The sequence below is a fragment of the Rhinolophus sinicus genome, chromosome 5 (assembly GCF_057876585.1).
Source record: "Rhinolophus sinicus isolate RSI-liver-muscle chromosome 5, RSI-T2T, whole genome shotgun sequence".
NCBI classification, from domain to species: Eukaryota; Metazoa; Chordata; class Mammalia; order Chiroptera; family Rhinolophidae; genus Rhinolophus; species Rhinolophus sinicus.
This window is the reverse complement of record NC_142505.1, coordinates 81063112-81085705: the sequence shown is the minus strand read 5'-3', so window position 1 is coordinate 81085705 and position 22594 is coordinate 81063112. Positions and strand designations below refer to the sequence as shown.

General features: G+C 39.4%; 2 protein-coding genes across 4 annotated transcripts in view; one reads left to right on the top strand and one right to left on the bottom strand.

The window, feature by feature from the left end:
* CTNNA1 (catenin alpha 1) overlaps positions 1 to 22594 on the bottom strand; it is a 281607-nt gene that overhangs the window by 43766 nt on the left and 215247 nt on the right. For all 3 annotated transcript variants that reach the window (XM_074313590.2, XM_074313589.2, XM_074313591.2), the window contains one exon: positions 197 to 277. In XM_074313590.2, the coding sequence (XP_074169691.1) occupies positions 197 to 277 (81 nt within the window). The remainder of the gene's footprint in view (positions 1 to 196; positions 278 to 22594) is intronic.
* LRRTM2 (leucine rich repeat transmembrane neuronal 2) lies at positions 18716 to 21381 on the top strand. The gene is made up of 2 exons (XM_019740270.3): positions 18716 to 19413; positions 19756 to 21381. Exons 1-2 carry the CDS (start codon positions 19410 to 19412, stop codon positions 21300 to 21302), a joined length of 1551 nt encoding a protein of 516 aa, XP_019595829.1. The 5' UTR covers positions 18716 to 19409; the 3' UTR covers positions 21303 to 21381.

Sequence of the window (22594 nt, the reverse complement as noted above, 5' to 3'; positions counted from 1 at the left end):
TATTAGTACAGGTCCCCAAGAGACTTTATTAGCCATTTAGAAGCTTAATGGCAACAGAACAGAGAGAGACAGTTTTCTGTGAAAATCAATTCTTATCCCTAATAAAACATATGAGGGCTCAGTATTTATTGGACTTTTAACTAAATCTATAAAATTCAGAACTTGGGAACACAATCGGCACTTTCTTCTAGCTTACCTGTCTACGCAGGTCCCTGGTCTTCTTGGTCATTTTATCTATTGCAGAATTGAGTGCATCACTTCTTTCTTTACGTCCAGCCTGGAAAGAAAGGAAAGAGATACACCTTCTTGTGATTCACAAGGAAATTTAATAATAGCCAATAGCTATCAACGCTGAAAAAAACAGTCTTTTTTTTTTTTTTTAGCTCAAAGTTGGAAAATACTTGTAGAACAGGGGAATTTGGCTCTGTTCATAAAAACATAACCTAACAACTCTTAGGCTCCACATCATTTGATGATGGGACTTGAGGAAGTTTTACCAAAATATGAGGAACCAAGAGACAAGACTTTCGCTTCAAGTTCCACTTGAAAAATTAAATTTATATTTTAATTCAAGATTCAACATACAACAATTTCATTAATGAGCCAGCTCTCCTTGAACTGCAAGCAAGAACAGGTTACACCTGATTTTGGCAAACTCTGAGATTTAAAGAACGTCAAAATGTGAAAGATGGCACCTGACACGAAAACAATATGAAAAAATGAATTTTAAAACTAAGGTGTACCATGAATTAATAATGGGTCAGAGTTAACAATGACCATGCAGCTTGAATAAGAATGCTTTGTAAGATTATTTCAGCCGTATTTTTTTTATTTAATTCTAGGCCAAGCTTAACGCAATTGCATTGCACAGAAAAGAACATTTTAGCTACTCTGAGAGAGATATGTAAATCAGTCTTTCTTCACAGGTCAGGGGGTTGAGTTGAGATTTATCCTGGAGAACATTCTAAGTAAAATCAAAACTGATGGTAGCAGAAAGAAAGGAACAAAGGGGGTTAGTTATCATAGGAAGGGCTAGTAGCCATGTGCTTGGAAATACCTAGTAAAATAAAACATCAGCTAGGTAAAACTATGAAGTATGTTAAAACTTTTTTCTTACAATGCCCAGCCAACAAATGCAGCTTTCTCTAAAACACATAGGAGAGACACAAAAGACAAAGGAATTTAACCCAGTGTTCTACCCTTGGGTGCCCTTAAGACAAGGTATGGATACGTCAACAGGACATAAGCCAGCACAGCAGATGACTGGCTGGGGATGGGGAGATGTGGTTATGTGCTTTCTGGGTTTGTTACTCACTTTCTCTTTTCCCCCATCTAGTAAGTGGGGACGATGACATATGTCCCTCTGCCCCTATTTCTATGGACTGAAAAGAGAAGGAATATTAAGGGATATAGGTTATTTAGCAGAGGACAGAAAGGAGACAAAAGAGGACTTATGAATTTTAAGAGTTGAAATAGTGATAAATTGATATGATCACTATCAATTCTGGTCAGGGTCATATCCCTTACCTTTTCCCCAATACTTCTATACTGCCAATAAAACTAAGCAGTCCACTAAGAACAATGGGTAAAAAAAAGAGTCTCAACAAAACTAATTCAGGTATGAGAAAATTTCTACCTGCAGGAATAAACTGATTTATTCACAGCCATCCTTCAGAAAAGAAAGTGACAAGTATAATTAGTTACTGACAACCTCAAAGATCAAAATAGCAGGATCTAAGGCAAAGGTGGCTAAAACTGAATTTAAAAAAAAAAAATCAAACTGACCTCATAATTAATGCTTTAATCAGGAAAGTCTTAGCACATTCCTTAGACACTCAAGTACTCCCAAGAAAATTTCTCTAAATAAACCCAGTAAAGTTTGTCATTGTTCCTAGACATGTTTTGGGGGTAGTGCTAATAGATTATTTGTTCTAGAAAACATCTGTTATCTGAAACCCAAGGCTGAACTCAATGACTTCTTGATAGCTCAATCTCCTGTAACCTCAATGCCCAGAAATTTCCTCAATTTGGGCAGGATTTACTTTGAAAGTTATATAAAAGAAAATCCTTAAACTTGACTTTTGAGGAAATTATAGTCACACAACAAAATTCCCTTTAAGATGCAAACACCCCATGAATCTGTTAATTCTGTCAAACTACTTTAAAAATCAATTTGTTTTTCTTGTTACTTTAGGAAATAAGAGGTTTATGCCTCATTAATCAGGAGGGGGCACAGTTCAGAAGCAGTTATTTACTGAAGCTTTTAGGGTATACTATACAGACCTTTTAAATCAAAGCATCCCTTTAAAACACACAGTCCAAATAGCAAGTGTAGGGTTCCAATCATTTAAAATGCAATAGGGATGAGTGTACACATATATACACGCTTACAACCTTAACAATAACCTTGACGACAGCAGAAAAGCTTAATGATTTGTGAAAACAGAGTTTTATTTCCCTTTGAAATTAAAGCTGTTAGGGTTTTTTAATTTCTGGTTTTAGGTTGGCCAAAATAAGGCTGCTCTCAAATGGATCTTTAAAATAAGTGACTCTCAGTTCTCACCTAACTGAGAGACTCTATTCCACTGAGCAGAGAGAACACCTAGGTTCACTCAATTTTGATATGTCTGTCTCTTCTAAGAAGTGAAAAGGGCTTGCTAAGAAAAAGATAAGGCATGTTTGAGGTTTTAACATAAAGCTTCTCCTCAGTAAGTAAATACCAGCTGAGCTGAGGAGAGGCAAAGGTTATTAGCTGGAATTCTGGCTGAGATAGTGAAAGCGCTTGCAAAACCCATCTTGAACAGAAGCTCTATTTATTTAGACACACTCTTTGTTGAGCACCTACTATGCATCCATTGGAGTGGGCAGGACTAGCCACCATAATCCTTCTCTTAGAGGCTTTATAAGCTGAGGTAAAATAATTCAGAGTAACGCCTAATTCAGTAATACTCGGTATCGTGCTGGGCCTGACAGGAGTTCTGAATGATGTATCGTGAGTCCAGGTAGTAAGTAAAAGCTATGCAGAAGGTTATATTTAAGTTAGGCATTCATTTTTAAAAAGTACTAAGAACGAGATTTTCCTGGAGGATTTTACCCGTTTTGGTGGTAACATCTGAGAGAACAAGCTTTTTTTTTTTTCTTCTAAAGAACTGATTTCTGCCTCAGAAAGAATAAGCATTCTCCTATAACAAATTCACATTCCCAACCACTCATACCTTTGCCACAGTCGACACCAGGTCTCACTGCTGTGGCGAGTGCCTATGTCCACCAATTCCTCACCCAAACCCTACCCACCTCTCAAGTCCTTGACTGCACTCCAACCCTTCCCTTTGGGAAGAGATGAAATAAGCAACAGCCAGCCAGGAAGGGATAAAATATGTCCCCTGGCACAGCTGGTGGCATCTCAAGGTGCCTTTTAGTCCCTAGAAATGTGACAGTGCTTCCCAGGTGAGCCACAAAAGACTACTCACCTAAAAGATAACGGCACAACATAAACTCAGTACTCCCATGGAGAAACACACAGTGAAAACTTCCACTGTACTTCTAGGGAAAAAACATGTTCTACTTTGAAGGGTCAACATGTTCTCTTCAGGTCTCTCTCTTGCCAGAGGCTTCCTTCTCTTCTTATTCTGCACACTCTCCCTGCTGGAGCCCAGCCATTCCCGTTACTTCATTATTACGGTCACTCTGCCATCTTCCATGCTAGGATCCATCCACACACATTTTAATTCTTCAACATGCCATGACCTCTCTCATCTACCTGGAATATTCTTCCCCGTTTCTTCTAATTCCTATACAATCCTTTAGACGAGACACTGCACTTCCTTGTAGAAGCTTCTTCTAGCCACCCTCAACTCTAAGTTCAAGTTAGATATTTCCCTGGAGTGCTCCCACAGCAGCTCACACGTCCCCTCACAGCTATTTTCAAACCATACCCTGGGATAATTACCTGACCTGTCTCTCTCCCATTGGACATGAATGAGAAAACAGTGACCAATTAGAGACATATTTTAAAGTCATTAGGACTTAATGTATGATCTACAGGGCAAATTATCAGTCTCCTGCTTTCATGTTATTGGTGGAAATATAAGTCTTTTCAAATAACCCCAAATACTGCTTTCTGTCTTCATTTTAATCTAGTGTGAGGGTGGAGAGAGTAGCAGAGGAAGGCAAAACCCAATGTTTTAACCCCGGAACACTTAAGCACTATTTAAAAGGAAATAAGAGGGTCTGACAAATTCAGAAGGGCTAACTAATTCAGGAAGGTCTAATCAGATACAATGCTTCCATCAGCCACCAGAAATTTCAACAAAATTTAAAAATTAAAAACCATGGATTCCACAAGACCCAAGTCACAATGGGCATCTGGGGAACCCTCCACCCAACCCCCAAGACAATGAGACAGAGAAAGAAGCAGAGCAGCCTCTTACGCCCCAGGCACACAGGGGAAAGGGAGGCTGTCATCTAGAGCAGAGGCCTTTCAGTAAAGCAAGGAGCGAGGAAGTGATGTCTAAGGCGCTGTTGGAAAGCTTCAGAGAATGGGGGGGACGGCCCTCTAATATTCACGAGACTCTCAAGAAAAATGTTTGAAAACGAAGGGAGTCAATCCATGTCTTCATGAGTATGACTAAGACAAAAGGTTTGCTGTGGACTGGGAAACACGTTATCATGCAATAAACATTTACTGAATAACATGAGAAGCAATTTGACCCTGGTTGTTCTTCCTGGCCCACAGATGGCTGACAGGCTGTGCATACGCTGAATGTATGACCGTCACTGGGAGCCTTAGGCAGAGACAATGTGGCTCAACATTAGGCAAACGATGGTGACACAAACCTGCGTACCCAAATTCCTTTCAAAGAGTACCCTCTCCTTAAGAAGTAGAGAACAGAAGTTTCTAGTTTGCCTACTGCTACCTACTTCATCCTAAAAATTTAAAAACTAGGTAGGGAGCTCTAACGTTACAGATATCACCCCACTTTCCTTCTCTTCCCCCACAGAGAGCAGAGGCTTAAAAATGAGCTTTACTGGGCCAGCCCGGTGGCTCAGGCGGTTAGAGCTCCATGCTCCTAACTCCAAAGGCTGCCGGTTCGATTCCCACATGGGCCAGTGGGCTCTCAACCACAAGGTTGTCAGTTCAATTCCTCGAGTCCCGCAAGGGATGGTGGGCAGCACCTCCTACAACTAAAATTGAACATGGCACCTTGAGCTGAGCTGCCGCTGAGCTCCCGGATGGCTCAGTTGGTTGGAGCCTGTCCTCTCAAACACAAAGTTGCTGGTTCGACTCCCGCAAGGGATGGTGGGCTGCGCCCCCTGCAACTAGCAACGGCAACTGGACCTGAAGCTGAGCTGCGCCCTCCACAACTAAGACTGAAAGGACAACAACTTGAAGCTGAATAGCACCCTCCACAACTAAGATTGAAAGGACAACAACTTGACTTGGGAAAAAAAAGGCCTGGAAGTACACACTGTTCCCCACAAGTCCTGTTCCCCTTCCCCAATAAAATCTTTAAAAAAAAAAAAAAAAATGAGCTTTACTGGTTTGTCTGGATATTTTCTCAGATGACAGCCAGCCGTGCATACCTAACCTTTACATTTATCTCAGCTCAGTGCTGCATTACACCTGAAAATATGCCCAGACATCTGTCTAGATGTCCTATCAGTTCTCGTAAGTGTAGGTATTTTCAGCTCTGGCCAGAGACACATGCCAGAATATGGCTTGGAGGTATTCCACCATAGCGGACATTCCACCATGGTGTAACCACACCAAGTCCAGTTTCACGGCTGCTACAGCACAGAACTGCTAGTAATGGTATCACAGTGAATTTGTGACACCTTTCCACCAAATCCTGGGAGGTAAGAATAAGCATGTAAACCATTCCTTTCTATTTCGGGGGCGGGGGGGTGGGAATGACAAAATCTATGATGGAGAAAAGTTAGAGAGCCAATACTAAGAGGGTCCTGGCACAAATTGAAGCATGTAGCTGAGACACTCCCATCTCTTTTTTTAGACACCAGGGTTTTTTTCTTTGTAAAAAAGATAGTAATCATCTACATGTTAAACAGCTGCTGTGCATAAGTTGGGAAGTTCTCAGAAGCACAAACAAGTAAATAAAGCAACTAAGAGTATAAAGGTCATAGTATATAAAGGTCATAGAATAAGACAAATTTTGAAGTTACCAATAATCCAGAAAAAAAGACTCAACTGTAGGGAATACTTCAGAAGGATTTTAAAATACTTCGTTACCTGGTGAAACTGGGCGAAGATCTGTGATAAACCAGGGAACTCTTTTGGTTTTTATGTTGATTTAAAACAAACAAACAAACAAACAAACAAACAAAAAACCTTTCTAAAGGGCTCTGATCCTTTGTCCTACTTAAGACAATGGGTTGGTTAACAGGGAACCCTTGTTTACTAAAGTTTCCACAGCATCTCATGTTCACCAACTGGTGCTGGATCTTTTAGCACAATATGGTAAGTGTGTGTTTTTCTTAATATTAAGAAAGATTCTTGTCAGTTTTGCCCTTCATTAAAATTAAGTATACAGAGCAAAAAACAACACCTTTAAAAGACAAATGACTAACTGAAATAAATATTGTAAAATACCTGGCAAAGTTAATTTCTTTAATAAGCAAAAATGTCTTTAAAAACCTTTAGGAAAGCGACCAATTTTACGAGTGGGAAGCAGAACGAGCAAATGAAATACACAGTCTATAAAAAAAAAACAATATATCTACATACAAAGTGATGCTCAATCTCACTCACAATTAAAGAAGATCAAATCAAAGAGAGCATTTTTCACCTATCAGATTCCCAGATATTTTTAAAGTTTTTTGGCTTCCAATATGGTACTTATGGGGTTGAACAGGTGGCTAATACACACTTAGAGAGTACAGTGGAAAGCATAAAATAGTTTAAAACTTTTTGGAAGGTAATGTGGCAAGGTCTATCAATTTTAAAGATACATACCTCCTATCCAGCAATTTTATGGTTAGAAACAATTTTAAAGATACAGACCTCCTATCCAGCAATTTTATGGTTAGAAACAATTTTAAAGATACAGACCTCCTATCCAGCAATTTTATGGTTAGAAACTTATATATAAACTTGCCTAAGAATGCAAAGTTATTAAAAGGATATTCATTTTACACTGTCTGCAAAAGCTAAAGGCCTCAACAAACTACACGTCCATAAATTATAGTACAGTCATGTAAGAGAAAAACTATGCAGCCATTACATACATACTCACATCCATAGACATACATGGGGAAAAACTATGAAGCCATTAGACAAGACAGACAGACACCCCCACCACACACACACACACACACACACACACACACACACACACACACACTCCATGGAACACGCACAGCAGGACAGAATCAGCTCCCACAGGAGCTCAAGCCTTTGCAAGTCGCCTTTTAGCAATACGGGGACAAACATCTCAACTGCAGCTATAATGTTGACATGCTGCTATAGCCTTTCATAATAAGAAATCATCTTTCTCTCTTTGGGCCAAATTTTTGTTATTCATTTTCTCTGCATTGACGCTATCACATTTTTTTGCTTGCCTTAGCACATGCCGCTGTCTCTACTCCAAAGCACATTAAGAGGGTTCTGAGGGAATGCCATTTCCAAGCTTCAGCAAACAAGACTTGCCAGCATCTAGCTAATATACATGCAAATTCACCCCCTTTAAATTTAGCCAATTGGGTCAAAGAGTCCTCTAAAATTGTAGGGATTCTTCCAGAAAACAAGAATGTGTATCTTACTCTTAATTCTATCCTGTGCAAATGGCTTTGTATTGCCTGTGACCATCTATGTAGGCAAGAGGAAACACATCTAAATAGAAAGCTACTTGAAATATAGAGAGGGAGAAGCAGGAAGGACAAATTCAAACTTGGCTATGTTTCAGAATAAAAACACGAAGCCTGTCACGCCCAGAGGAAAAGGAAAACATGAACACAATGAAGCCACTAGCAGAACAAAAGTAGAAAAGGGCTTGGCAATATAAAATTTGATCACTCTGCACATCAGTCAAGACTTCAGGATAGTTCTGTTTGGTTGCGTTTGATGTCTATGGTGGGAAAAATAAAAGATCTTTGTGGTTTAAATGTACCTCTGCCCAAACTTCTATGGAAGATTTTCCCTCACCTAATGTCTAACTCAGGTACACCACCTTAAGATTTATTCACTAATTACCTAGCCCTGGGCACAGAATACAAGGCTAGCACAACAGAATTAGGCTGTCACATGATCCTAGCCCTGCTACCCCCCAACAGCAACAAACCAAAATCACATGCCTCCAAAACTAGGATTAGAAACCCCAAACTTGATAATCACAGCATCAAAAGAAACACAGCTCACCAATACCCACCCGTTCCTATAGCTTTCTCTGTCATATTTACTAACAAGAAAACAAAAGGACTTTTAAAAATCAAAATCAATCAAGGGTAGGGATGGGGACAAGAATTCAATCAAAAAATGGAGATTCTCAGAGCCTAATGTGACATGTCTTCTTTTTAAAAGGTCTGTGAGAGGATCCAAGATAGTAGAGTAGATAAACTCAATGCTTGCCTCCTCCAGTGACCACATTTAAATTACAACTAAATTATAGAACAATCAATGTGGAGAACCATCTGAAGTTTTATAACTAAGGATATAAAGAAGACAACACATCGAGACTAGTAGGGGGGCAGAGATGCAGATGGGCTGGCCCCACACCTGCTGTGGCGGTGACCTGGGCCTGCACCACAGCCCCTCCCAAGAGGCCCCAGAACCAATATACCTGGAGGTTGGCTTCAGATCACAGCAGAGCACCAGCCAATTAGCCCACAACGGCATACACAAAGGGCAGTCTCAACAGGTACCAGAGTCCGATAGAGTGAATCTCACTCCATGGGGAAAGTAGCACGCCACAGCAATTTGTAAGCTGTGGATGTGGCCAAACTCCACAGTCAGTCAGCCTGAAGGTCAATCCCACCCATTGATATGCCAATAGCAATCAAGGCTCAACTATAACAGTAAGACACACAGAACCCACACAAGGGACACTCCTGGAATACCTGGCACAGGTGACCAGGGATACTGTGCCACTGGGCCCCACAGGGCACCTACTACCTAAGGCCACACAGCCAAGACTGGGAGACATAGCAGATCTACCTAATACATACCGTGTTTCCCCGAAAATAAGACCTAACTGGAAAATAAGCCCTAGCATGATTTTTCAGGATGACATCCCCTGGAAATAAGCCCTAATGCGTCTTTTGGAGCAAAAATTAATTTAAGACCCGGTCTTATTTTCGGGGAAACACGGTAGAAACAAACACAGAGAAGCAGCCCAAATGAGGAAACAAAGAAATATACCCCAAATGAAAGAACACGAGAAAACCCCAGAAAAAGAGCTAAACAAAATGGAGGCAAGCAACCTACCAGATAAAGAGTTCAAAACAATGGTTATAAGGATGCTCAATGAACTTAGGGAAAATAGATGAACTCTGAGAACTTCAACAAAGAAAGAGTAAGCATAAAAAGGGACACAAAAACCATAAAAAAGAACCAGTCAGAAATGAAGAATACAATAATGGCAATGAAGAATGCACTAGAAGAAATCACCAGTAAACTAGATGAAACAGAGGACTGAATCAGCGATTTTGAAGGCCAGGTAGCAGAAAACACCCAATTGGAACAGAAAATACATACATACATACATACATACATACATGAATGAATGAATGAATAAATAAATAAATAAATAAATAAATAAATAAATAAATAAAAGAATAGTTTAAGAGACCTCTGAGATATCTAGCTTAACAACATTCTCATCATAGAGGTACCAGGAGGAGAAGACAAAAAGCAAGGGATTGAGAACCTATTTAAAGAAATAATGAGTGAAAATGTTCCTAACCTGGTGAGGGAAATAGACATATGAGCTCAGGAAGTGCAGAGAGCTCTAAACAAGATGAACCCAAACAGGCCCACACCAAGTCGCATTATAATTAAAATGGTAAAGAGAGGATCCTAAAAGCAGCAAGAGAAAGGCAAATAGTTACTTACAAGGGAGCTCCCATTAGATTGTCAGCTGATTTCTCAATAGAAACTTTGCAGGCAAGAAGGGATTGGCATAAAATATTCAAAGAAATGAGAAGCAAGGGCCTACAACAAGGACTAGTCTACCCAGCAAGGCTATCATTTAAAATCGAAGGATAATGAACTTCCCAGAAAAGAAAATGCTAAAGGAGTTCATCACTCCTAAACCCGTATTACAACAAATGTTAAAGGGAAAAGAAAAAGAAGGAGGAGGAGGAGGAGGAAGAAGAGGAGGAAGAGGAGGAGGAGGAGGAGGAGGAGGAGGAGGAGGAGGAGAATATAAAGATGAATAATGAAATAGCAATAACTATGTAGCTATCAATAATCATTTTAAATGTATATGGATTAAATGTTCCAATCAAAAGACATAGGGTAGCTGAATGGATAAGAAAACAAGACCTACACATATGCTGGTTACAAGAGACCCACTTCAAATCGAAAGACATATACAGACTAAAAGTAAAGGGATAGAAAAAGATATTTCATGCAAATGGAAATGAAGAAAAAGTTGGGATAGCAATACTTACATCAGACAATAGCCTTCAAAATAAAGGCTATAATAAGAGACAAAGATGGACATTACATAAAGATAAAGGGAAAGGGATCAATACAACAAGAGGATATCACTCTTGTAAACATTTATGTACCCAACATAGGAGCAACTAAATATGTAAAGCAAATATTGATGGAATAAAGGGAGAGATCGACAGTAATTCAATCATAGTAGGGGACTTTAACACCCCATTGACACTAATAGACAGATCTACCAGACAAAAAACCAACAAGGAAACAGCAACCTTAAATGACACCTTAGACCAGATGGATTTAATTGATATTTTTAGAGCATTTCACACCAAAGCTGCAGAATAGACATTCTTTTCAAATGTACATGGAACATTTTCCAAGATAGACCACAAGTTAGGACACAAAACAAGTCTCAATAAATTTAAGAAGACTGAAATCGTATCAAGTGTCTTCTCTGACCACAATGGTATGAAACTAGAAATCAATTACAAGAAAAAAACTGAATAAGACACAAACACTTGGAGCTAAATAACATGCTACTAAATAATGAACAGGTCAACAACAAGATCAAAATAGAAATCAAAAGACACCTTGAGACAAATGAAAATGATAACACAACAACCCCAAAATCAATGACACACAACAAAAGCAGTCCTAAGAGGGAAATTCATAGCAATACAGGCCTCAAATAAATAATCTAACCTCACACTTAAAAGAATTAGCAAAAGAACAACAAATAAAGCCCAAAGTGTATAGAAGAAAGTAAATAATAAAGATCAGAGCGGAAATCATCAACAAAACAGTCGGAAAAAACAATAAAAAAGATCAATGAAACCAAGAACTGGTTCTTTGGAAAGATATTAAAAAATGATAAACCTTTAATCAGACTTATCAAGAAAAAAAAGAGAACCCAAATAAAATCAGAAATGAAAGAGAAGTGACAACTGACACCACAGAAATACAAAAGTTTACGAGAAAATATTACAAACAATTATATGCCAACAAATTGGACAACTTGGAAAACATGGATAAATTCCCAGAAATATACAATCTTCCAAGACTGAATCAAGAAGAAACAGAAAATCTGAACTGACCAACTACTACTAACAAAATCTAATCAGTAATAAAAAAAAAACCCAACAAATAAAAGTCCTGGAATGAATAGCTTCACAGGTGAATTTTACCAAACATTCAAAAAAGAATTAACAGCAATCCTCAAACTATTCCAAAAACTCAAGGGGAGGAAAAGCTTCCTAACTCATTTTAAGAGGCCACCATGACCCTGATTCCAAAACCAGACAAGGACATTACAAAGAAAATTGTAGGATGACATCGCATAGATGCAAAAATCTTCAACAAAATATTAGCAAACCAAATTCAGGAATACATGAAAAAGATCATACACCATGATCAAGTGGCATTTATTCCTGAGATGCAAGGTTGGTTCAATATCCACAAATCAATTAACTTGATACACCACATAAACAAAATGAAAGATAAAAATCATATGATCATATCAAGAGATGAAGAAAAACATTTGACAAAATCCAACATCCATGTATAAAAACTCTCAGCACGGTGGAAATAGAGGGAACATGTCTCAAAATAATACAGGCCATATACCACAAGCCCACAGCTAACATCATACTAAATGGGGAAAAGCTGAAAGGGTTATTCTTAAGATCAGGAACAAGACAAAGATGTCCACTTTCATTTTTATTCAACATAGCCTAACCACAGCAATCAGAAGAAATAAAAGGCATCCAAATTGGAAAGGAAGAAGTCATTATTTGCAGATGACATACTATATATATAGAAAACCTGAAAGATTCCACCAAAAAAACTATCAGAACTGTATAAATGAATTCAGTAAAGTAGCAGGATACAAAATTACTATTCAGATGTCAACTGCATTTTTAAACACCAATATGAACTGTCAGAGAAATTAAGAAAACAATCCCATTTACAACTGCATCAAACAAATAATAAAGTACCTAGGAATAAATTTAACCAAGGAAGTAAAAGACCTGTACTCGGAAAACTACAGGACACTGAAGAAAGAAACTGAAGATACACATAAATGGAAGCATATACTGTGCTCATGGAAAGAAAGAATTATTGTTAAAATAATACCCAAAAGAATCTATAGATTTAATGCAATTCCTATCAAAATACCAAGGGCATTTTTCACAGAACTAGAACAAATAATCTTATAATGTATATGGAACCACTAAAGACCCCAAATAACCACAGCAATCTTGAGAAAAAGGAACAAAATTGGACATATCATGCTACCTGATATCAAACTATATTATAAGGCTACAGTAATCAAAACAGCATGGTACTGGCATAAAAAGAGACACATAGATCAATGGAACAGAATAGAGAGCCCAGAAATAAGCCCACGTCTACGTGGTCATTTAATTTATGACAAAGGAGGTAGGAACGTATACTAGGATAAAAACAGTCAATTCAATAAATGGTGTTGGGGAAACTGGACATATGCATGAAAAAAAAAAATTAAACTGGGCCACCTTCTTACACCGTATACAAGAATAAACTCAAAATGGATTAAAGACTTAAATGTAAGACCCGAAACCATAAAACTCCTGGAAGAAAATATAGGCAGTAAACTCTGACATTGCTCTTAGTGGTATTTTTTCTGATCTATCTCCTTGGGCAAGGGAAAACAAAAGAAAAAAAAACAAAAACAAATGAGACTACATCAAACTAAAAAGTTTTTACACAGCAAAGGAAACCACCAACAAAACGAAAAGACAGCCTACCGAATGGAGAAGTTTTTTGCCAATATACATCTGATGAGGGGTTAATATCCAAAATTTCTAAGAATGCATACAACTCAACACCAAAAACAATCCAATTAAAAAATGGGAGAGGACCTGAACAGACATTTCTTCAAAGAGTACATACAGATGGCCAATAGATATGAAAAGATGCTCACCATCACTAATCATCAGAGAAATGCAAATTAAAACCACAATGAGATATTACCTCACACCTGTCAAGCTGGCTAATATCAATAAATGAACAAGTCTGACAAGGATGCAGAGCAAAAGGAACCCTCACGCACTGATGGTGGGACTGCAGATTGATGCTGCCGTTAAGGAAAACAGTTTGGAGGTTCCTCAAGAAATTAAAAATATATCTACCTTATAACCCAGCAATTCTATTTCTGGGTATTTACCTAAAGAAACCCAAAACACTAATTTGAAAAGATATATGCACCCCTATGTCCACTGCAGCACTATTTCCAATAGTCAATATACAGAAGCAACCCAGGTGCCCATCAATAGAAGGCTGGATAAAAAAGATGTGATACGTATATACAATGGAATATTACTCAGCCATAAAAAAGAATAAATTTTACCATTTGCAGCAACATACCATGTATTCCCGAAAAGGGGGTCTTACATTAGGTTAGAGCTGATGGTACGGCTAGGTCTTATTTTCAGGAAAACACGGTAGATGGACCTAGAGGCTATTATGCTAAGTGAAATAAGTCAGACTGAAAAAGACAAATACCCTATGATCTCACTTGTATGTGGAATCTAAAGAACTATTTAAAAATAAGCAAACAAACAAAACAGAAACAGACTCATAGATACAGAGAACAAACTGACAGTTGACAGAGGGGAGCGGGGTTGGGGAGCTGGGTGGAAAAGGTGGAGGGATTCAGAAATACAAATTGGTAGTTACAAATAGTCACGGGGATGTAAAGTACAGAATAGAGAATATAGTCAGTAATATTTCAGCAACTCTGTGTAATGCCAGGTGGTGATACTAGACTAATTGGGGGGAATCACTGCATAAATTATTTAAAAGTCTAACCACTATGTTGTACATCTGAAACTAATGTAAAATAATATTGAATGTCTAACTGAACAGAAAAAAATTTTTTTAATTAAAAAAGAAATAGGATAGAAAACACAGGGAGTTTTTACAGTCTAGGAAAGAAAGATCACTTCCTCTTAGGTTGGAAGAAAGGAGAACAAGGCTTTAGAGATGGATTATTAGAGGCTGAGGATCTGGTTCGACGGGAACTCCCACCTGAACAACTTGAATCTAAGGAAGCGAAGGACAGGACATAGAAGGACTAAAAACATAGGTGATATTCAGGGGGTGGAACAACTTAATTGGGATAATAATAAAAATAGCTCAACAAACACTGAGTATTCACTAAAAGAAAAAAAAGGCCTTTGAAAGAAAAGTTTCCCAGCAACACAGATACACTGTACTTATTCACACTGGACAGTGGTCCCGTGATTGCAACAAGACTCCAGGAGCCTAGAATTCTGAGTGCTCTCCGATCTGGCTCTACCTGCGACTATCAGCTTGCTTTAGCCCAGCTCCAACATGACAGACAAAGCCATCAATCCTTACATACTCTAGCTGTCTCAGTCAGACAGGTTCCATTTCTTTCAAAGATAACAAGCTAATGTTTAGCACCAAACTCCAGTGATTTTTTTTTTCCTTTTTAGAAAAACAGCAAATCAGAGGTGGCCAGTTTACTCAGTTGGTTACAGCATGGTGCTGGTAGCACCAAAATTGCCGGTTCGACCCCCGCATGGGCCACCGTGAGCTGACACCTCCTTTAAAAAAAAAAAGCAAATTAAACATTTAAAAGAACAATTACATGTTTGCCTCCAAATATATGCATGTTTGAAAGCAGTGAACAACTCTAGGATTTACCATGAGCTTTTCCCATCCTCTTTCCCGCCTCCCTCCAAAAAAAAAAAAGACTAGTAAAACCCACTTACTCTAATACAGTTCGTAAGGTTGCCAGCTAAGGATCCCAAAAGGTTCTTAGCAGGGGATATACTCAGACCCACAAAATCTAGGGCCTCTACCGTAAAAATTATCATTCTTTTATAAATGTGAGGAGATCTTCCAAGCAGCGATCAAGACTGGCACCAACAGGTTTATTTTACTTTATTTTATTTTATTTTTAAGGAGGGCGCAGCTCACAGTGGCCCATGTGGGGATTGAACCGGCAACACTGGTGTTATTAGCACCACGCTGTAACCAACTGAGGTAACCAACCACCCACAACAGGTTTACTTTAACATACTTCTACAGAGCACCTCCATGCAACACCTCTGGTGCTGGGGTATGACAATTTTTGGAGTTGGGCATGATTAAAGAAACATTTGCCTTTTTAATATAAAGCACAATCAAGCTCCATCTCTACCACGAAAGAATAGAAAATTCCATGTATATATCTGTACATCTGCTTCTCCAAGTAGGGAAATAAGTCTCCCTAATCAGCAACACATATTAAACGTAAACTTTCACGCAGAGGAACGCAGGTGACGACAACACCTAAGCCTGCCGCCTGGCTCACTTATCTGTGTCAGCCCCTTTATAGAGAGGAGAGATGGACAGCTTAGATTTTACTTCTCCTTTGCCTTGTTACAAACAACTAAAGCAGTGAAAATTTAAACAGATGATATGTACAGTACCTTCCAGAGGTTGTACTGCCATTTTAAGTCAAAGGCATATGTGTACGGAATAAAGCTGCTCTGAAATGATACCAGGTAAAGTTTAATTCAGAAAGAACACTGGTTTGTTTAGTCCTTTTAGCTAAAGAAAGATAAAGATCCAAAAAAGTGATACAAAATTCCATCAATGCGAACTGCGTACTGCACCAATTTTAAAGCAAACACCACGTCGTCTTTGGTTCCACTGCCTGAACCTTTTGAACCCCAAGAGAGGGCAAGTGAGCAAGATGGCTGGTGACCCAGACAGAACTGAGCTCTCTCTGGGAACTGTGACACTGCCCACTTCTCCAGATGAATCAGAAAATAACGACTCTTGATGGCATTGGTGCTTCTCTGGGCAATTTTCCTTGCCCACAAATGTGTCACCATGGCACTGGAATGATGTAATATAGGCATTTCCCATTTGTAATATAGAAGAGGAAGGCCAAGCAGTCTGGAAGGCAGAAAGGAACCAAAAGTCTAAGGGGAAGGAAGGAGATGCTTTTCCTTCTAATTTTCACCTCACGACTCATTCCTAATCGTGGTTGCTCTGATCCAATGGACTCTAAAATGCTTTTCTCCACATAGAACTGAAGTGGTTACTTCAGGGAAAAATTTAATCTAGCTCCTCCTGCCCGGCAAAGATTTTATTTAATCAGAAGGTGTCTGACTTCAATACAAGAACATTTACAGCAGCCCAAGGGCTTCTGTTCCTTTAAAAAAATAAAGAGACCACCTTTATCAGCTTCCCCCCTTGGAAATTTTGGAAACAAGTTCCTGTAGAACAGTAACTCTGAAACTCAGGGTCATGGACCCTATAAGAGTCTGATTAAACCTTATTACCAGACAAATGCATGAGCAATGAAATTCGAGAAGCCAGTCTATAGACCGAGGTTAAGAACATCTAGCCCATGGAGAGAGAGACTATGGAAAGCATCAAGGTCAGTGGCGGGAGTGGCATCCCTGAGGTCTACGACAGGACCTCTCCCTCCCTTTGCTGACCAGCAAGCAGGAAAACGATTGGGAACGCTAGTGCAGGCTCCTTCCTAGGAGGGGTTCCACTCACGGGCAATCTGAGCTCGGGGGAAACGTCTTAGGGAGGTGCTGCAGTCTCAGATCCTACCTGTCAAATCTTTCCTTCCCCTCTGCCTTCAGAGGTGTCGTACCTGCCCTGTGGTCTGAAGACTGTCGGTCCTCAGGGTATTCCTGCTGTCTCCTCTCTTCCTTTATACTCGCCAGGCATTTCCCCCAGTAAAACTCATACCTCTAATCCCACCTGGGGGTCTGCTTCTAGAAGGACTCAAACTATACACCTGCAGTTGCTGCCATTCACAGCACCTTCACACAGGATCCTGGGGAAGAGACCTTGATTTCCTCCAGTACTCACGCTAGTGCCACACTCCAACACAGAAACTGTATCCCTGAAAACAATGACTTCTTAGACTTGTCCAGTGGAATAAAGCCCCTGGAAGCCAACAAGCCAAAGATGTTTCACAGACACCATGGGTAGTTTTGAGATTTCTGCTTCCAGGTGTGAGACAAGACCCACCAAGGATAAGTACCAATGATATGAGAGAAAATGGCATGGAAGGCCACATCAATAAGGTACGATGTGTAAGAGGCCTTACCTTTGTCAGGCCTGAAAATATGACCCTGACTCATGCTAGAAATATCTTTCCCATTCATACAACACTAAACATGGAGCTGTACATTAATAACCAAGCTCTGAAAAGTGATGCCACTATTCAACAGGGAGAAGACAGTTAGGTTAAGTACAAACGGCCAAAGCAAAAATCCTATTCCAAAGAAGTATGAGTAACCTTTTGTATGCACTAGAGAGAGTCCCACAACAGTTAGTACGAGACTCTGAGTCAGTTCTGAAGTGTGCGGTGTGACCTAGTAGGTGTGCGAACAAATGCTCTGTTATTTGAGTCCCATAACGCCCCAATCCCAGCATCAGATGAGACTTTCAGTTGAAGGACTAGATGCGATTCTGAGATACATACAAGGGATTGTGTCAGAATCCAGCCATGCTGTACCACTTGCCCTAAATCATTTCTGTTCCACTGTTAATACTTAGGGAACGTGATACTAAATGACTCTATGAACCTCCCCTTTTCTCTCAGTGACTGAAAAATCAGCGTATTTTTCAATCAGCACTGTGATAAAACATTGTTATAAAATAGGACCAAGCTATAAAATAGGAGAAATCTTTTAAATTAGAGTTTTCCTGAAATACTCAAAAGAGCAAAATAACCAAATGCTTTGCTTTGTGAGGTTTTTGTTTTTGGATTTTTCCTCCCCCTTTATTCTTGGTTTATGATGTTCAGCTCTTAAGGACAAAGAAGCCAAACCCACTTAATCTAATTTACCAACACACTGAAAGTAAATCGTAATCATACTTGTATTTTAACCAAGCATGACAACAAGGTGATTGAGTAGCTGCCCAAACTACCAGAGCAGCGGGCACTAACTTGCATAGACTGGCGTTAGATCAGCACTTCATAAATCATGCAGGCTCCTGCCCATTTAGAGGATCTCTCTATGCAGACTCGGCAGTCTAACACTGGCTCTCGCAGCATTAAAAACCATCACTCTGCTAACTCAACTCACTGTTCAGACGGCCTTCTTGAATGCAGCCTTTATTACAACCTCACGGCTGCTCCCTTACTGAAGGAATACCATGTTTTTAAGTCAGGAGTTCTTCTTTCTCACTTTATTGTGAGAAACTGGGGGTCTTACAACGACCCGCTACTGTTACAAAGCACAGTGCTTTATAACAGTAAAGCTTCTGGAAAACCCAAACAAAAGACACGTCACCCGGTGACGTCAGCCTATATACAGTTCTGTGTGGTCGCAGCACATAAGCAAATCCATTCTTGTGCCGTTTCTCGGAAAAGCTTTTCAGTAAATGCACTCATGCTGCTCCAGGAGCTCTTCTCTGCAACAAGCCGCCCATCTGCCATCAACAAGTTAAGACCGAGAGAACTAACAGCTGCGGAAGGCAGAGACTGACGCTTTGATTAACCAGCTGAGCAGGGCGAAATTAATAACTTATATTCCGAACTGATTGAAGGGATCAGCGTGGTCTCAGAAAATGTAACCAATGCTGTTGAGAGGAATATCCTAAGGAAAAAACAACTCACCCTGGTGGATTCAATTTTACTCAGAAAGCCTGGGACACAGAAAACAGGAAATTGGTGAAAGGCTCCAGCATGGAGCCTTTTACAGACTCACTGCGCTGAGTCTAACAACCACGACTGAATGCAGCCTCCAATGTGCTCAGAAGAATGGGTAAGTCCATGCATTTCTGTGTCTTGTACAGTCAGCAAGAAACCGTGCTTTTTAAAATAAGCCACTGAGTTCACCTTATATGAGGGAAGTCACTGTCATTTTTTGGATTTTGAGGTTTAGGTAAAAGCATATATTGCTGATGACAGGACATGTTTTATCTTCTTTTTTAATGGTTTAAGTTTTGTTCCAGTCAGACTAACAAGGTTAGTTTTTCTGCAGCAAATGAAAAATAAGTGATATGCAGTGAAATCTTTCGCCATAATGTTTTGTTTTTTTTAATGGCTCATACGTTTTGATGAAAAATATCCTATCTTCTTGTTTTCCTTAAATTATATTCTGCAGGCTTACATTTCAAGTGGCCATTCGGGGCCCCTATGCTGGCAGCAATATATGCAATGAGTATGGTTTTAAAAATGCTGCCTGCCCTGGGAATGGCGTGTCCACCCAAATGCCGCTGTGAGAAGCTGCTCTTCTACTGCGACTCTCAGGGCTTCCACTCGGTGCCAAACGCCACAGACAAGGGCTCCCTGGGCCTGTCCCTGAGGCACAATCACATCACAGAGCTCGAAAGGGATCAATTTGCCAGCTTCAGTCAACTTACCTGGCTCCACTTAGACCATAATCAAATTTCAACAATAAAAGAAGATGCTTTTCAAGGACTATATAAACTTAAGGAATTAATCTTAAGTTCCAACAAAATATTTTACTTGCCAAACACAACTTTTACCCAACTGATTAACCTGCAAAATTTGGACCTGTCTTTTAATCAGCTGTCATCTCTGCACCCAGAGCTCTTCTATGGCCTTCGGAAGCTGCAGACCTTGCATTTACGGTCCAACTCCCTGCGGACTATCCCAGTACGCCTATTCTGGGACTGTCGTAGTCTGGAGTTTCTGGATTTGAGCACAAACCGTTTGCGAAGTTTGGCTCGCAATGGATTTGCAGGATTAATCAAACTGAGAGAGCTTCACCTAGAGCACAACCAGCTGACGAAGATTAATTTTGCTCATTTCCTACGGCTAAGCAGTCTGCACATGCTCTTCTTACAATGGAACAAAATCAGCAACTTGACATGTGGAATGGAGTGGACCTGGGGCACTTTAGAAAAGCTAGACCTGACTGGAAATGAAATCAAAGCCATCGACCTGACAGTGTTTGAAACAATGCCCAATCTTAAAATACTCCTCATGGATAACAACAAGTTAAACAGTCTCGATTCCAAGATCTTAAACTCCCTGAGATCCCTCACAACCGTTGGCCTCTCTGGCAATCTGTGGGAATGCAGCCCTCGAATATGTGCTTTGGCCTCCTGGCTGGGCAGTTTCCAAGGTCGGTGGGAACATTCCATCCTGTGCCACAGTCCTGACCACACCCAAGGAGAGGATATACTAGATGCAGTCCATGGATTTCAGCTCTGCTGGAATTTATCAACCACTGTCACAGCCATGGCTACAACTTACAGAGATCCAACCACTGAATATACAAAAAGAATAAGCTCATCAAGTTACCATGTGGGAGACAAAGAAATCCCAACTACTGCAGGCATAGCAGTTACTACTGAGGAACACTTTCCCGAACCAGACAATGCCATCTTCACTCAGCGGGTAATTACGGGAACAATGGCTTTGTTGTTTTCTTTCTTTTTTATTATTTTCATAGTGTTCATCTCCAGGAAGTGCTGCCCTCCCACTTTAAGAAGAATCAGGCAGTGCTCAATGATTCAGAACCACAGGCAGCTCCGATCCCAAACACGACTCCATATGTCAAACATGTCAGACCAAGGACCGTATAATGAATATGAACCCACCCATGAAGGACCCTTCATCATCATTAATGGTTATGGACAGTGCAAGTGTCAGCAGCTGCCATACAAAGAATGTGAAGTATAATATCTACCCGTCATCAAAAAGTACATCAGATAAGTAACCTATTTTACATAGTAGGGGCTAAATAAATATCTAATTTTTACCAATGGTGACATTAAGTCTAATTTTCAAAACCAAGTGGAGACTTAAGTTTTTGAGGTGTTGAAGTGTTTTTAATTTTTTTTAATGAAACCATATTTTAAGTGTTAAATGAAGCAATGCTCACATTAATTTGCACTCTTGTTGGAAAAATCTAAAAATGCTTACTTCAAAATAAGACATTTCATGTATGTGATTATATACTATTGAGTGTAAACATTTACACTAAGGTCTCCATATGCTATTTTTTTCTATTGAAAACAGTTTGGAAAGAAACTACTGAGTAGGAAAAGATATGGATCAATACTCAGTTGATCATTGCTTTCCATCCCAAGTACCACGACAGGCTTGCTGCTTAAAAGGAGACCTAGTAAAGTTCTCTTGTATGATAATTTGGTATTTACTCAAATCTGCAATTGACTGCCAGTGTGGGAAGTAGAATTTCATGTGTGCTGAAGACTGGTAAATATTAAACACTCTCCTTCCAGAGTTTTTGCCTAGGTTAATAGATATTATCAAAGTCCACATCAAGAAATCAGAACCCTTTATATAATTCTAATAAGCTGAATGACTCTTTAATATATTTCATCAATGAATCCAAGTGATTGTGAAAAGGTCTGATTACAATGAAATCAATACTAAATAATTACACTGACTTTGTATCATATATCTCTAGTTTAACTAAAAAGGACATGTTGATTTTTATGGCATTTAGACAATTATTTTAAACTAGTATTAAATTACCATTTTACTAATCAGTTTACTAAATTCTATATCTACATTTGTATGTGAAAAAATATTTAGAAATTATTTTGGAGAGAAGACAGTCAACAGTCCTATGACCCGCTCCCTCTAGTTGGAAAGCACACAAAAAATTCCCTCCCCCTCACCTGTCATGGTCAAAGATGCCTTGACAAAGGGGTTAAACCCCTTCTGCCTTTTCCTGATCTTCAAACCTCAAAGAGCCAAACGAAAAATAATTGGCCAGCAACAGGCATAACACCGGTTCTCATCAGAATATATTATAAAGGAACCATTAAAAAATTCACTTTCTAAATATTATATGCTAAAACTTGGCCTTTTAATAAAGATACACAGTCATACTGTAACAGCAGTGCCTTCTGAGTGAAGGGAACAACATATGACTGGGGCAAACCTTCTCATGGTAGAACACGCTACATGCTTATGCAGCCACACAGTGGTCCCCCAAAGACGGC